Below are 16901 nucleotides of genomic sequence, written 5' to 3' on the forward strand. Positions count from 1 at the left end.
TCTCTCTGTCTCAAAAATAAATAAACGTTAAAAAAAATTAAAAATAAAATAAAATGTCAATACTACCCAAAGCAATCTACACATTCAATGCAATCCCAATCAAAACTGCACTGGTATTATTCTCAAAGCTAGAACAAACAATCCTAAAATTTGTATGGAACCACAAAAGACCCCAAATAGCCAAAGCAATGTTGAAAAAGAAAACCAAATAAGAGGCATCACAATGCTGGACTTTAGCCTCTACTACAAAGCTGTAATCATCAAGGCAGTATGGTATTGGCACAAAAACAGACATATATAATAGAGAAACCAGAACTGGACACACAAAGTATATGGACAACTAATCTTTGACAAAGCAGGAAAGAGTATCCATTGGAAAACAGTCTCTTTAGCAAATGGTGCTGGGAGAACTAGACAAGCAACATGCAGAAGAATGAAACTGGACCACTTTCTTACACCACACACAAAAATAAATTCAAAATGGATGAAGGACCTAAATGTGAGACAGTAAACCATCAAACCCTAGAGGAGAAAACAGGCAACAATCTCTTTGATCTCAGCCACAGCAATTTCTTGCTCGACATGTCTCTGAAGGCAAGGGAAATCAAAGCAAAAATGAACTATTGGGACCTCTTCAAAATAAAAAGCTTCCGCACAGGGAAGGAAACAACAAAACTAATAGGCAACTGATGGAATAGAAGATATTTGCAAATGACATATCAGATAAAGGGTTAGTGTCCAAAATCTACAAAGAACTTACCAAACTCAACACCCGAAAAACAAATAACCTGATGAGGAAATGGGCAGAATGGAATGTCACTTTTCCAAATAAGACATTCAGATGGCTAACAGACACATGAAAAGATGCTCAACATCACTCATCATCAGGGAAATACAAATCAAAACCACACTGAGATACCACCTCACACTGGTCAGAGTGGCTAAAATGAACAACTCAGGAAACAACAGATGTTAGTGAGGATGTAGAGAAACAGGAACCCTCTTGCTCTGTGGGAATGCAAACTGGTGCAGTCACTCTGGGAAACAGTGTGGAGGTTCCTAAAGAAATTAAAAATAGAACTACCCTATGATCCAGCAATAGTACTACTAGGAATTTATCCAAAGAATAAAGGAGTGCTGATTCATAGGGGCACATGTACTCCAATGTTTATAGCAGTGATTTCAACAATAGCCAAATTATGGAAAGAGCCCAACTGATGAATGGATAAAGAAGATGTGGTTTATATATACAATGGAATACTACTTGGCAGTGAGAAAGAATAAAATCCTGCCATTTGCAACAACGTGGATGGAACTGGAGGGTATTATGCTAAGTGAAATAAGTCAGTCAGAGAAGGACAGATATCATATGTTTTCACTCATCTGTTGAACTTGAGAAACTTAACAGAAGAACATGGGGGAAGGGAAGGGGAAAAATAGTTGCAAACAGAGAGGGAAGTAAACCTATAAGAGACTCTTAAATACAAAGAACAAACTGAGGATTGATGGGAGGGGCAGGGGAGAGGAGAAAATGGGTGATGGGCATTGAGGAGGGCACTTGTTGGAATGAGCACTGGGTATTGTATATAAGTGATGAATCACAGGAATGTACCCCCAAAACCAAGAGCACACTGTATACACTGTATGTCAGCTAACTTGACAATAAATTATGTTAAAAAAAAGAACAAATCAAGCTAATCAGAAAATCACTAAGATCTGAGAAACAGCCAAAAGCTAGGGTACAGCTGAATAATAAGTTTCATCTCCTATATAAGACCACTCCTTCAAGGCTAGGAAAGATAGCTGTTTCACCTAATACATAGAAACAAACAAAGAGTTAAACAAGATGAGAAGACAGAGTAATATATTCCAAACAAAAGAATAAGACAAAACTTCAAAAAAGAGACCTTAATGAAATGGAGATAAGTAATTTACCTGATAAAGAGTTCAAAGTAGTGGTCAGAAAGATGCTCACCAAACTCAGGAGAAGAATAGATAAACATGGTGAGAACGAACAATGAGATGGAAAAGATAAGAAAGTACCATACAGAAGTCACAGATCTGAAGAATACAATAGTTAAACTGAAAAAGCACTAGAGAGGTTCAATAGAAGACTAGATGGAGTAGAAGAACAGATCAGTGACCCAGAGACAGCAGTGGAAATGACCCAAACAGAGCAGCAAAAAGAAAAATGAAGTTTTTAGTGTAGGAAAACTTCAAACAGAAGTTTGCATTATAGGAGCCCAGAAGAGAAGACAGTAGAAAATTTATTTGAATAAATAATGGCTAAAAACATTCCTAACCTGGGGAAGTAAACAGACATCCAACTCCAGGAAACAATGAAAGTTCCACATAAAATGAACCCAAAGAGATTATTTAATTTATAATTGAGATGTTAAAAGTTAAAGATAAAAAGAGAATATTAAAAGCAGCAAGAGAAAAACAACTTGTCCTATAGAAGGGAGCCTCCATAAGACTATCAGGAGATTTTTCAGCAAAAATTTTGCAAGCCAGAAGGAAGTGATATGATAAATTCAAAGGGCTGGGGGAAAAAAAATCTTCCAGTTGAGAAGAGTCTACTGGCAAGGTTATCAATCAAAACTGAAGGAGAGATAAAAAGTTTCCCAGAAAAGCAAAAGCTAAAAAAGTACATTATTATTATTCTACCCTTATAAGAAATGTTAAAGGAACTTCTTTAAGCTAAAAACAAAAGGCACTAACTAGTAACGAGAAAACATATGAAAGTAAAAATCTCTTTGGTGAATGCAAATGTTAGTAAAGGTAGTGAATTAGCCACTTATAAAGCTAGTATAAAGGTTAAAAGACAAAAGTAGCAAAATCCAGTGTAACTATAATAACAGTTAAGGGAATACAAAATAAAAAGATATAAACTAGGACATTAAAAATACAGAACATGGGGGAGGTGCAAAAATGTAGAATTTTAAAAATGTGCTCAAACTTAAGATGCTATCAACTTAAATAGACTGTTGTAAATATAGGATGTTATATGTAAACCTTATGGTAACCATAAAGCAATAATCTAGATACACATAAGACAATGAAAAAGAAATCTAAATGTAACACTAAAAAAATCACCAAACCACAAGAGAAGAAAGCAAGAGAAGAAAGGAACAGAGAGGAACAACAAAAACAGAAAATAATCATGAAATTGGATTAAAAAAACCCACAAGACCCATTTGTTTGTTGCCTGCAAGAGATTTACCTCAGATCTAAGGACACACACACTGGGCTCAAATAAAATCAGAAATGAAAGAGGAGAAGTTTACAACTGATACTACAGAAATACCAAGGGTTATAAGAGCGTACTATGAAAAATTACATGCCAGAAAATTGGACAACCTAGAAGAAATGGATAAATTCCTAGAAACATATACTCTTTCAAGGCTGGATCATGAAGAAAATCTGAATAGACCGATTTCTAGCAAGGAGATTGAGTCAGTAATCTGATTCAACAAACAAAAGTCCAGGACCAGATGGCTTCACTGGTGAATTCTACCAGACATTCAAAGAAGGTTTAATACCTGTCTTTCTCAAACTATTCCAAAAAAATTAAAAAGGAGAGAACACTTCCTGGCCTCATTATACAGGCCAGGCATTACCTTGATACCAAAACCATATAAGGACACCAGAAAAACAAATCAGAGGCCAACATCCCTAAATGAACATAGATACAACATCCTCTACAAAATATTAGCAAACCAAATTCAACATTACAATAGAAGAATCATACACCATGTTCAAGTGGCATTTATTCCAAGGATGCAAGGATGGCTCAACATTTACCAATGAATCAATATGATATACCACATTAACAAAATAAAAGATTAAAATTATATGATCATCTCAATAAATGCAGAAAGAAGCATGTGACAAAATTTAATACCCACTTATGATAAAAAGCACTCAACAAAGTGGGTATAGAAGGAACCTACGTCAATACAATGAAGGCTTTATATGACAAAGCCACAGCTAATATCATACTCAATGGTGAACAGTTGAAAGCTTTTCCTCTGAGATCAGGAACAAGACAAGAATGCTCTAGCCACTTTTATTCAACATATTATTGGAAGTCCTAGTCACAGAAATTAAGCAAGAAAAGGAAATGAAGGGCATCCAAATCAGAAAGGAAGAAGCAAAGTTCTCTCTAATTACAGATGACATGAATATATATATCCCTAAAGACACCACCAAAAACCTGTTAGAACTAATTTATGAAATTAAGTAAAGTTGCAGGAAAAAAATCAATATACAGATATCTGTTTTGTTTCTATACAATAATAACAAATTACTAAAAAGAGAAATTAAAACAATCCTATTTACAATTGCATCAAAAGGATAAAATACCTAGAAATAAATTTAACCAAAAAAGTGAAAGTACTGTGAAATGAAAATTTTAAGACACTGATAAAAGAAATTGAAGACGAAACAAATAAATGTAAAGGTATCCTGTGCTCATGCATTGGAAGAACTAACATTGTTAAAATGTCCGTCCATACTACCCAAAACAATCTACAGATTCAATGCAATATGTATCAAAATCCAGTGGCATTTTTCACAGAACTAAAACAAATAATTCTAAAATTTGTAAGGAACCACAAAAGGCCCCACATAGCCAAAGCAGTCTTGAGAAGGACAAAACAAACCTGAATGTACCATGCTCGCTGATTTTAAACTGCGCTACAAAGCTATACTAATCAAAAAAGTATGGTTTTGCCACTAAAAACAGACACATAAGTCAATGGAACAGAATGGAGAGCCCAGAAATAAGCCCACACATATATAGTCAATTAATTTACAAAAAGGAGCCTAGAATATGCAACAAGGAAAGAACAGTTTATTCAATAAATGGTGCTCAGCAAACTGGACAGCTACATGCAAAAGTATGAAACTAGGCCACTACCTTACATCATATAAAAAATTAACTCAAAATGGATTAAATACTTGAATATAAGACCTGAAACCATAAAATTCCTAGAAGAAGACACAGGTGGTAAGCTCCATGACATTGGTCTTAGTGATTTTTTTTTGAGTCTGACTCCAAAGGCAAGGGAAATGAAAGCAAAAACAAATAGGACTACATCAAACTAAACAGCTTCTGCAGAACAATAGAACCATCAACAAAATGAAAAGGCAGCCTATTGAATGGGAGAAAATATTTACACATTACACATCTGATAAGGGGTTAATATTCAAAATATATGAAGAACTCCTACAACTTAACAACAAAACGCAAGGAACCTGATTAAAAAATAAGTCAGAGAAAGACAAATATTACATGATTTCATTTATATATGGAATCTAAAAAACAAAACAAATTAATAAACAAACAGACAAAAACAGACTCTTAAATACAGAGAACAAACTAGGGGTTGCCAGAAGGAAGGAGTGTGGAGGGTGGCAAAACTGGTGAAAGAGACGAAAAGGTATAAGGTTTTAGTTACAATAAATAAGTCATGGAGATGAAAAGTCCAGCATGGGGAATGAAGTCAATAACATTGTAATAACCTTGTATGGTGAAAGATGGTGACTACACTTATTGTGGTGAGCACTGAGTAATGTGTAGAATTATAAAATTACTACTTTGTACATCTGAAACTAATACAACATTGTATGCCAACCATATTTCAACAAATTTTAAGAATAATGCAACAAAAAATGGGCAGAAGATCTGAATAGATACTTTTTGAAAGAAGACAGATGTTCAATATCTAATTGAACTAATTATCAGGGAAAAGCAAATCAAAACCGCAATAAAATATCACTTCATACCTGTTAGAATGGCTATTATAAAAAAGACAAGAAATAACAAGAATTGGAGAAGATGTGGAGAAAAGGAAATCCTCACACACTGTTGGTGGAAATGTAAATTGGTATAGGCACTGTGGCAAGTGGTATGGAAATTCTTCAAAAAATGAAAAATAGAACTACCCTATAATCCAGCAATTCCACATCTGAGTATTTATCTGAAGAATACAAAAACACAAATTTGAAAAGCTATATGCACCTGTATGTTCATTGCAGCATTTTTTACAGTAGCCAAGATATGGAAACAACCCAAGTGTCCTTCAATGGGTAAATGGATAAAGATGGTGTGTGTGTGTGTGTGTGTGTGTGTGTGTGTGTGTGTGTGTGTGTGTGTGAGATGGAACAGTACTCAGCCATAAAAAAGGAGGAAATCTTGCCAGTTGTGACAACTTGAGGGTGGAACTTGAGGGTGTAACGCTAAGTGGAATAAGTCAGAGAAAGACAAATACTATATGATTTCCAGATTTATATATTGAATCTAAAAAACAAAACAAAAACAAACTCATAGAGATAGAAAACAGACTGGTAGTTATCAGAGGGAAACTGGGTTAGGAGTGAGTGAAATGGGTGAAAGAGTTGAATCATGTGGTGATGGATGGTAACTAGACTTACGGTGAAAATCACTTTATAGTATATCCAGATATTGAATTATAATGTTGTATACCTGAAACAGATATGCAGGTATACTTGTTTTATTATACTTTGCTTTATTGTGCTTTACAGATATTGTGTTTTTAACAAAGTGAAATTTGTGACAACCCTGCATTAAGCAAATCTATTGGTGCCATTTTTCCAACAGAATTTGTTCACTCTGTCTCTGTGTTATATTTTGGTAATTTCGCAATATTTCAAACTTTTTCATTATTATTATATTTGTTGTAGTGATCTTGACTAGTGATTATACTTGCTAAGAGCTCAGAAATGGTTAACATTTTTAGCAATAAAGCATTTTTAAAGTGTGTACTTTTTAAAGAAATAATGCTAGTGCACACTTAATAGACTACACTATAATGCAAACATAACTTTTATATGCACTGGGAAACCAAAAAAATTTGACTTTATTGCAGTGGTGTGGAACAGAACCCACAATGTCTTTGAGGTCTGCCTGTAGTGTTTGTTATATACCAGTTCTACCACACACACACACACACACACACACACACACACACACAATTTCTTCAGTAAGCAGTTCCAAGGCCTATACATGGAGAAGCAAAGAGTTCGAAGGCACAAGGCACACTTACCTTTACCAGTAATAGCAGTGAAAACTCGGGTTTCCCATCTGCCTTATTCTTTACTCTTACTTCTCAATTGAACTTAGAGTATGGGGAAGAGGGATGTTATTTATTGAATCCCTTCAAATCCCCAATACTTCCTAGACAATCAGCTGAGAGAATAATCACAGGTTTGAAAGGGTATGAGCCTGGATTCTTTACCCCACTCCCAACTCCCTCAACACATCCCCAGGATGCCTCCAAGCAGCTCCTTCTCATACTTTGGGAAATATGCTGTCTTATCCAAACTTCAGCCTGAGGCCCAGACCTTTATCTGACTCTTGCTAAACCTCTTAGAGGTTTTTTTATCTGTGCATTCCCAACAATACATGCAGAAAAAAGTATATACACATATATATACACACACATACACACACACATACATATCACATACATGATATGTGATGAATATAAAACTTATCCCACTTATATATGTGATTATATAAGATCTATCCCTCTTTTCCCCATTTGATATGCTTCCTATTGGGCAAAATCTAATTTTACTTTATCCGTTATTTCTTCCAAGAGGCATCTTCAAATTTTTGCTGTCCCCATTCTACCCTTCTTGTGGCTATCTTCCCATTCAGAAAGAAAACAGAACTTAAACCCCAGTTAACCCTTAATAGATCTCTCCAAATTCCTCTGACTCTACTTCCTTACCTTCTCCTGGATTCCTTCATCATCACCAGCAAAGTACAAAATAGGGACATTGAGTTCAGAGGCGGCTACCCACTGAAGTACGGCTTGGAGTTGCTTGTTCTGAACTGTGTCAGTTAGGTTATGATTGCTGACAATCACTTTGGGTGCTGCATACCCTTCAGGGGGCTGTCCTGATATACCTCTCAATTCATTATGGATAGCTTGATAGGCATTCTGCAGGACAGCCTCTGCTGTCCCTGTGCCCTTGACTGGTAAACACTCATATAAATTATCTGGGAAGGCTGAAGTTGGCCTGCTTGCATCCCCAGACTTATCATCTCCCAGCTCTGCCAAGGGAGAGTCACAGGACTTGGCAATAATGAGACATAACTTCATCACTGAATCCATCAGATATTCTACCATCTGCCCATTCATGTGGCCATCTAGCTGGTTAACAACCATCTTGGTCAGCCCAGCAAAGGTACCACCAGCCTCATCACCTTCACTTAATTTGATGGAAGAAGGGGTTACAGGTCTTTCACACTGGTAGTTATATTCTTCCTTAACTGGCTGTTCTGGTACCTTGGGTTCAGAGCTACGGTCACTCTTGAAAATGGTCTCACCAAGTAAATTCCGGATAAAGTTAAAGAAAACACTCTTTAGATCCTTCTTTTCTGCTTCATCTTGGTCACCTCCCATATGAGGAGACTTAAGGCTGGACTCATCAGGAACTTCAGGGGACTTGTTGGCAGGCAGGTTGGTGCTGCCAGCAGCTTCAAGGAAGCTCTGTGCATCCATGCTTCCTCCCTGTGCCAGGTGGTACTGAATCAGAAGTAAGGCTGATACGATCAGATCCTTGGCCAAGGAGTCTGAACCACACATAAAATTCTCAGGTTTCTCTCGGCATTGCATAGGGGGGCTGAGGTTGCAAGTATCCAGAGGATATCCCAGGGGAATGTCTAGTACAGGCTTATACTGTTTGTTGGGAGCTGCAAACATTGCCCGTTGGAAACCCGGAGATTTTCCTTCTTTTTGCTGATTTTTATGCCAAAAGCTCAATCCCTCTTTGATAATGTGTTCACCCAGAGTTTCGGCACAAGTCTTCTTTTCTGGTTTGGATGCGGGAGAGTACATTTTTTCCCTCAATTTACCTTCAGATTTCATTGATGCAAAGTTTACATTTTGGTTTTTAGGGTCACCCATTCCTTTCATGGAGACAAGGGAGTAACTCCCAGACTTGTCTTTGGTTTTCCTGATAATTTCTGGAGGTTTCTTTGCAAACATCACGGTGTATAGCTTACCCAGCATGGCATCCATGATATCTGTGGCCTTCTGGCTTCCGTGAGAGAATAAACTTCTTTTCACAGCTGAGACAAAATCTGAATCAGTCATGAGGGTCCCTGTGACACTGTGGAGGTTCTTCATGAAGGAGTCAATGAGATCTGAGACGACCTCTTTTGCATGCTTGAGCAGTACCTTCTTTAGCAGGATGGTGGCAATAGTTGTGTCCTTCACTTGGATCTTCAGTGTCTTCATGATGGAAACCATCATATCAGATACCACACTGTTAGCATAGGTCATTATCCCTTGACTAACAGAAGCTGTAAAGTCATCAGGCCTTTCTTGCCCTCTGAACATCTTTCTCTCCCCAGGTAACCTTCCACCCTCTTTGGCATCACCTGCGTTACGAGATTCAAACACCTCCTTATAGAAGAAAGACTTCTTAGAAGCAGGCTTGTCATCTGGACCCTTGCTTTCTTTGGTGCTCTCCTTCATCTTCAGAGTGGTCTTATATTTCAAATGTGGGGGACTCCGTAATAATCCTGAGGCTCTGTCACCAGAGCCAGGAGTCTTATCTGAGGTAGCATTCTTGGAACATGCAGAGACTGTCTTGTTCACCAGATCTGATGCCACCTTACTCAAGCTTTTGTTGGGTATGGGCTCATCTCCTATGTACAATGACTGGTGGACACATTTGTTTTCAGAGCCATCTATCCTCTCATTGATCTCCTTGCGGGCCATGGCTATGACTAGATTTGTGAGGCGATTAGCATAGAAGGAAACTTCATCTACTGAACTCCCATTACCAAGTGGGACACTGGGGCCCTGGACAGGGATTTCTCTGTGCATCATCTCAAAATGCAATCTTCCTGGACTGCCCTTGGTTGTGGTATTGTAATAGTCCACAGAAAAACCACTGCGGGGGTCTCCTCCTGGGTTGCTCATTTCCCCGCCAAGTGAGGATTCTCCAGGCTTGAACCTAACATCTTGGAACCCTGCTGTACTTTTTTCCAGGTCTCTGCGGAGCCAGCTGAGCACTCTGATAGGATCAGTTGAGGCTTCCTTAAAAATAGACAAGGATTCATCCGACTATAACAGAGTAAAGATATGGGACATTCAGAACAACCTCAAAGATTAGTTACAAAAATGGTCACCTCTCTCAAGCCTTAACTGCTGCATCATCACAATAAAAGTAACCAACATTTATGGAGTACTTAGTATGCATCAGGCACTGTTATAAGTATTTTAATACTATTATCTCATTTAACATTATTTTGCAGTGAACTTAAATGTTAGCTCTCTTATTATCTGCATTTTACAGAGGAGGGAATTGAACAACTGAGAGATTCAGTTAGTTACTTATCTGAGGTTATACAGCTAATCACTGATGGAGCAGGAATTCCAACCTAGGCAGTCTGACTCTTGAGTCCCTACTGTCAGCCACTACATGATATTGCTTTTAACAACATACATCCTTAAGATCTGAAAAGTCAACAGCTACACAACAGAGTTAGCATTGGAACTGAATCCAGTTTTTATTATATTTATATTACTTGCTATTTCCTATGGTTTATCTGTTTTTATTTAGGTCTCTTACTACAACTATAGTCTTCAGAAAATTAGAGAATTCAAGGACAATTGTACATAATTGATCACTCTGCCAGGTACACAAGCACAATCTTGATATGTTAAATGGGGTCCAGTGAACTATTTGATATCACTTAAGTGAACAATCTAATTCATAATAGAGGAATTAATATCTGTGGATAATTTATTGATTTTGAATGAATACAGATTCTTTAATGCACACTAGCTGTGATAAGCACATGTATATATAGTATATGTTTACATATTGTAATCTATAATTTTCACTTGGACACAGGCTAAAATAATATGTGAAAGTGTCCTATTTACTATCAAATGTAAAGGAGCAGTGTAATAGAGTAATGTCTGTCTAGGAATGACTACAAGTATCACCCATCTTTAAAGAATGATTTGGTTCACAGTAGTAACCACAGAAAGGTAGAAATATGAGTGATCTAAACATTTTCCTTTTTTGACATACCTTTGTGTTATTTGTTTCGTTGTGTTTTTAACTAACTCTATTAAAGTTTCTTAAGTTGGATACTTTATTATCTGAGTTTCCAGTTTCTTATCTGTCAAATGGGAATAACAGCAAACTCTTCATAGTATTATTATGAGGATTAAATGAGATAATTTATAACCATCAAAAAAATAATGATTTGTCATTTTAATTACCAAGTGTCATATAGTTACTAGATACTATTTCTTAAATACTTGTGTTTTCCGGGCACTGGACTAGGTGCTTTACACACATTATTTCACTTAATCTACATATATGCTCTACACTGGATGTATTACAATTCTAGTTTCATAGGTGACAAAATTGTAGCTTAGAGAAGATACATAAATTGGCTAGTATCTCAGAGCTACCATATGATGGAGTTTAGTATCCAAATACAGTTCTGACTCCAGAATTGGCTCTCCATACCTACAGTACATGGCTGTGTTTTAATGACTTGGAAAGAAGAGAAAAGCAGTTGTATCAGTCTGCTATGGGGCTGGTTTAAGGGATCCATGGGCCATGGCAGTTGGTGTAAAGTCCTCCTAGATGGTTCTCCTAATTTGAATAGTAGCTGTTTCAGGGAAATTTTGTACTTCAGTGGAAAACTATGCATAATCTTATAGCATAGTCTTCCACATCTTCTGATCCTCTTGGAGCTATTTTACAACTCTGTAGATAAGTGATAGCAATTCAATAGAATCCTTATTTACACATGTTAATTCTCAGAGAAGGTTCCACTGACTTCCTCCCCCACTGTGGAAAAGGTCAGTTTTGCCTACATTTGCACCTTCACTTCAATATCCCTGATCCATATATGTGGTTCTTTTCTTTGATTTTCCTTTGAACCTCACCAGTTCCTTGTTAATGATTAAAGAAAACCTTTAATGTGAGTTTATTTCTATACATATATGAAGCTTATTAATTCACCCTTCTCTGAAAATGATATTTTAATAGTTTTGGAAGTCTTTGCCAAGATGTCCAAAAGATTCATCTTGAGAGAATATTGAGGGAAGTGTACCAGGTACATTTTTTCTTTGACCCCAGAGATGAATTCAAGGTGGCAATAGAACTTTGCAGACATTTTCTTTTTTCTAGTTTTAATTTTCCTATGTACTGATTTTTCTTTTGGTTTTCATTTTGGTTCTTTTATGGCCAATAACCATTGGTGGCAGCAATGATCAAGAACTTGGTTTTATTGCTTAACCATTTTGTGATTCTTTAATGGAATAATTGTTATAGAGATTTATTTTCTATTGGGTAAGAGACAATGTATTTTTTTGCTCCTCTCAAGCTCAAAGTAATTAAGAATTTTGTGCCCACTTGGAAGGAGAAGAGCTCTTTGATTTATGCACATGTGATTTTTGTGTTTCTGTGTTTACTTTTGATGCATGGCTGAAAGTTCATTATTTTTTATTGAGATTTAATTGACATATAACATTATATTAGTTTCAGATTCAAATTATAATGATCCAATATTTGCATTATTGCAAAATGATCACCACCATAAGTCTAGTTAGCATCCATCACCATGCATAGTTCAAAACTATTTTTCTTGTGACGAGAACTTTTAAGATCTACTCTCTTTGCAACTTTCAGATATATAGTATTATTAACTATGGTCACCATGCTATACATTAAATCCCCAGGATTTATTTATTTTATAGTTGGAAGTTTATACCTTTTGACCCTCTTCACCCATTTTGTTCACTCTCACACCACCCACCTCTGGCAGCCACCCACCTGTTCTCTGCATCTATGAGTCCCCCCCCTTTTTTTTAAGATTCTACATATAAGTGAGATCATATGGTATTTGTCTTTCTCTGTCTGACTTATTTCACTTAGCTTAATACCTTCTAGGTCCATCCATGTTATTGCAAATGGCAAGACTCCCTTCTTTTTATGGCTGGATAATATTCTGTTGTGTATTTTCTTTAGTGAGTCATCCATGGATGGACACTTAGGTTGCTTTCATGTATTGGTTATTGTAAATAATGCTGCAATAAACACAGGGGTGCAGGTATCTCTTAAAAATAGTGATTTTGTTTCCTTCAGATATACAAAGGAATTGCTGGATCATATGAAAATTATTAATTTTAATAATTTCCTCATGTGGTTACAATTAGTATTAAATGACATAATATGCACAAAACTGTGTAATCTTATGGTGGTGGATATGATTAATACTACTCCAACATTTCATGTTGAGATTAGATTTCAGAAGAGATAAGAGAAGATTAAGAGAAGTCAATAAGCTTGATGATACAGTGAAACATAGCTAGCCATCCATGGGAGTACTAGGGAATAAAACTTGACTTCCTGGGGTGCCTGGGTGGCTTACTCGGTTAGGTGTCTGACTTCGGTTCAGGTCATGATCTCACGGTTTGTGAATTAGAGCCCCATGTCCAGCTCTGTGCTGACAGCTCAGAGCCTGGAGCCTGCTTCAGATTCTGTGTCTCCTCCTCTCTCTGCCCCTCCCCTGCTCATGCTCTGTTTCTGTCTCTCAATAATAAACGTTAAAAAAATTGAAAAAAACCCCAGACTTGACTTCCTGTATATATGGGAAGTACTGCCCTGGATGAAAAGAGAAGTACTGGAAGACAGTATGGCTAGGGATGTGTACTGTGATTCATTCCTATCAGACCAGGTAGGAGTTCACCTACTTGCTGAGCTTCTGTGATGAATTTTTTTTAACATTTTTTTTCTGGGGTGCCTGGGTCACTCAGCTGGTTAAGTGTCTGACTCTTGATTTCAGCTTAGGTCATGATCTTATAGTTTGTTAGTTCAAGCCCCACGTCAGGCTCTGTGCTGACAGCGCAGAGCCTGCTTGGGATTCTCTCTCTCTCTCTCTCTCTCTCTGCCCCTCACCCACTCGTGCTCTCTCTCAAATAAACTTACAAAAATTGTTTTTCTGAACCAAAGATCAGTAAAAAGTGGGAGATTCTATATGGACATAATTTCGCTTTAAGAAGAAGTTTTAAGAAAGAGTGCTGCCTATAGGCATGTCCAAGAAAGGGACAGAGAAAAGGTGGTGGAGTCAGAGAGAGATAGCATTCAAGAAAGGAAAAATCATGTTCCAATACACAAACTATCCACCAGTAGGACCAACTTGATGGCCCTCTACTGCAGAGGTGATTTAGGGATTTAGGGGAGATGATGTGTAATACAAACTACCTGCATAATTCAATATGTATACAGTGTTTGTGTACAACACACTCTACTAGAAACTGTGGGACATGTAAAGATGAAACAAATATGATCTTGCCTTCTGGAAGCATAAAGTCCACTGTAGAGACAAAATATGAACACAAATATTACTAAATACTATGTGATCAGTGTTATAAAAGAATAAAAAGAGAGATGCTTAATGTTACACAAGGGGCAGATAATTTGGGGTGGGTGACTAGAAAAACTAGTGGCATTTGAGATGGACTTTTAAACATTTTTGGTAGTCAGATATAACAGGGTGGGTGTGGTAACAAAATGACATATGCAAAGTATAGTATTTGGGATAATGCTAGGTTTAAATCAAATAGCCCCTGAAGTGTCAGTGGTAGAAGAAAGTAGAGGTTTATTTCTCAATCACTTTGCTTACAGAGGACATTCAATGAGAAGCTTTCTTTGCAGTGACTCAGGCACCTAGGCTCTGCTTTTGCATGGTTTCACTCTCCTCAAAATCTATTCTTCAGGTTTATGGGGAAATATCAAGATCACAGAGAACTGAATGGGAGACTTTTGTGGTCCAGGCCTGGAAATGTCAAACACCACTTCTACCGATATTCCTTTTGTCTTTGTCTTTTGAAAGTTTGATTGTAATGTGTCTCAGCATGGGTCGCTTTGAGTTCATTTTTCTTGGAGTTTATTGAACTTTTTGGATGTTTATGTTCATGCCTTTCTTCATATTTGCAAAGCTTTAAGCCATTATTTCCTCAAATATCCTCTCTGCCCTTTCTCTTTCTCTTCTCCTACTGGGACTCCCACAATGTGCTGTTTGTTTGATGGTGTCCCACAGGTTCCTTTGGCTCTGTTCACTTTTCTTCAATCTTTTTTCTTTCTGTTCCTTAGAGTTGATAATTTCCATTATCCTGTTTTCAAGTTTTCTGATTCCTTCTTCTGCCTGCTCAAACCTGCCTTTGAATCCCTTTAGTGAAATTTTCAATTCAGTTATTATACTTCTCATCTCCAGAATTTCTTTTAGGTTATCTCTAGGTTTTCTCTTTTTGATATTTGCTTTTTGTTCACACATTGTTTTCTCAGTTTTCTCCACATGTTTCTTTTAGTTCTTTGGGCATCTTTTAGACAGCTGTTTTATAGTCTTTGTCCAGTGGACCTGCCATCAGGTCTTTTTCAGACACAGTTTCTGTTGACCTACTTTTTTTCCTTTGAGTGAGCCACATTACTCTGTTTCTTTGTATGTCTTGTGATTTTTGTTGAAAACTGGGCATTTGAATCTAATGGCTGCAAGTTTAGAATTGAGGCTATAAGCTATCAGTATTTGTCATTAAAAAAGAACATTAAGTGTAAGCAGTAGTATCTTCCTACTCCACATGATGCTATATTAGATTATAAAGTCTTAAATTAAAGGATCTCTATTCTGATTGGAAAAAGTATTCTTATAAAGGAATCTTAATCAGGTTAAGATTTTAGGAGCTTAAATTCACATAAGTTAGGATAATCTTTGACAAACAAATTGAATTAAATAATTTTGAATTCATAAAAACAGCTATGTCTTTTATGATTTCTCAGTATTAAGTATAATGGAAGTATGCATTTTTATTTTACTTTGATATGTTCTTCATAAACTTATACAGGTTATAAAAATCCAATAAGCTATATTACTTCTACTTAATGTTTAAGATCATGAAAAATATAAATTTGTGTTTAATTGACTTGAATGATTATTCGGACAAACTTTATTACAACAGTTATTATATTTTATGGTATTGTTGCTTGATTGTAAATTTCCAGCATCTTTAATGTAACTTAAAACATTGGTATTAAATTGAGTTAATTCATGGATATTAATTGGATACCTTGCTCATTTCTTTTTTTTTATTTTTTTCAATATATGAAATTTATTGTCAAATTGGTTTCCATACAACACCCAGTGCTCATCCCCAAAGGTGCCCTCCTCAATACCCATCACCCACCCTCCCCTCCCTCCCACCCCCCATCAACCCTCAGTTTGTTCTCAGTTTTTAAGAGTCTCTTATGCTTTGGCTCTCTCCCACTCTAACCTCTTTTTTTTTTTTCCTTCCCCTCCCCCATGGGTTTCTGTTAAGTTTCTCAGGATCCACATAAGAGTGAAACCATATGGTATCTGTCTTTCTCTGTATGGCTTATTTCACTTAGCATAACACTCTCCAGTTCCATCCACGTTGCTACAGAGGGCCATATTTCGTTCTTTCTCATTGCCCTGTAGTACTACATTGTGTATATAAACCACAATTTCTTTATCCATTCATCAGCTGATGGACATTTAGGCTCTTTCCATAATTTGGCTATTGTTGAGAGTGCTGCTATAAACATTGGGGTACAAGTGCCCCTATGCATCAGTACTCCTGTGTCCCTTGGGTAAATTCCTAGCAGTGCTATTGCTGGGTCATAGGGTAGGTCTATTTTTAATTTTCTGAGGAACCTCCACAGTTTTCCAGAGTGGCTGCACCAATTTGCATTCCCACCAACAGTGCAAGAGGGTTCCCGTTTCTCTACATCCTCTCCAGCATCTATAGTCTCCTGATTTGTTCATTTTGGCCACTCTGACTGGCGTGAGGTGATATCTGAGTGTGGTTTTGATT

The 16901-nt window shown here is 36.7% G+C and overlaps 1 protein-coding gene across 3 annotated transcripts in view; it reads right to left on the bottom strand.

The window, feature by feature from the left end:
* Positions 1–16901, bottom strand: part of AKAP3 (A-kinase anchoring protein 3) — a 50191-nt gene that overhangs the window by 13738 nt on the left and 19552 nt on the right. For 2 of the 3 annotated variants that reach the window (XM_042945571.1, XM_042945572.1), the window contains exon 5: positions 7761–10109. In XM_042945571.1, coding sequence (XP_042801505.1) covers positions 7761–10109 — 2349 coding nt within the window. The remainder of the gene's footprint in view (positions 1–7760; positions 10110–16901) is intronic. The other variant, XM_042945573.1, reaches the window with a different exon arrangement.

The sequence above is a fragment of the Panthera leo genome, chromosome B4, assembly GCF_018350215.1.
Source record: "Panthera leo isolate Ple1 chromosome B4, P.leo_Ple1_pat1.1, whole genome shotgun sequence".
Taxonomy (NCBI): domain Eukaryota; kingdom Metazoa; phylum Chordata; class Mammalia; order Carnivora; family Felidae; genus Panthera; species Panthera leo.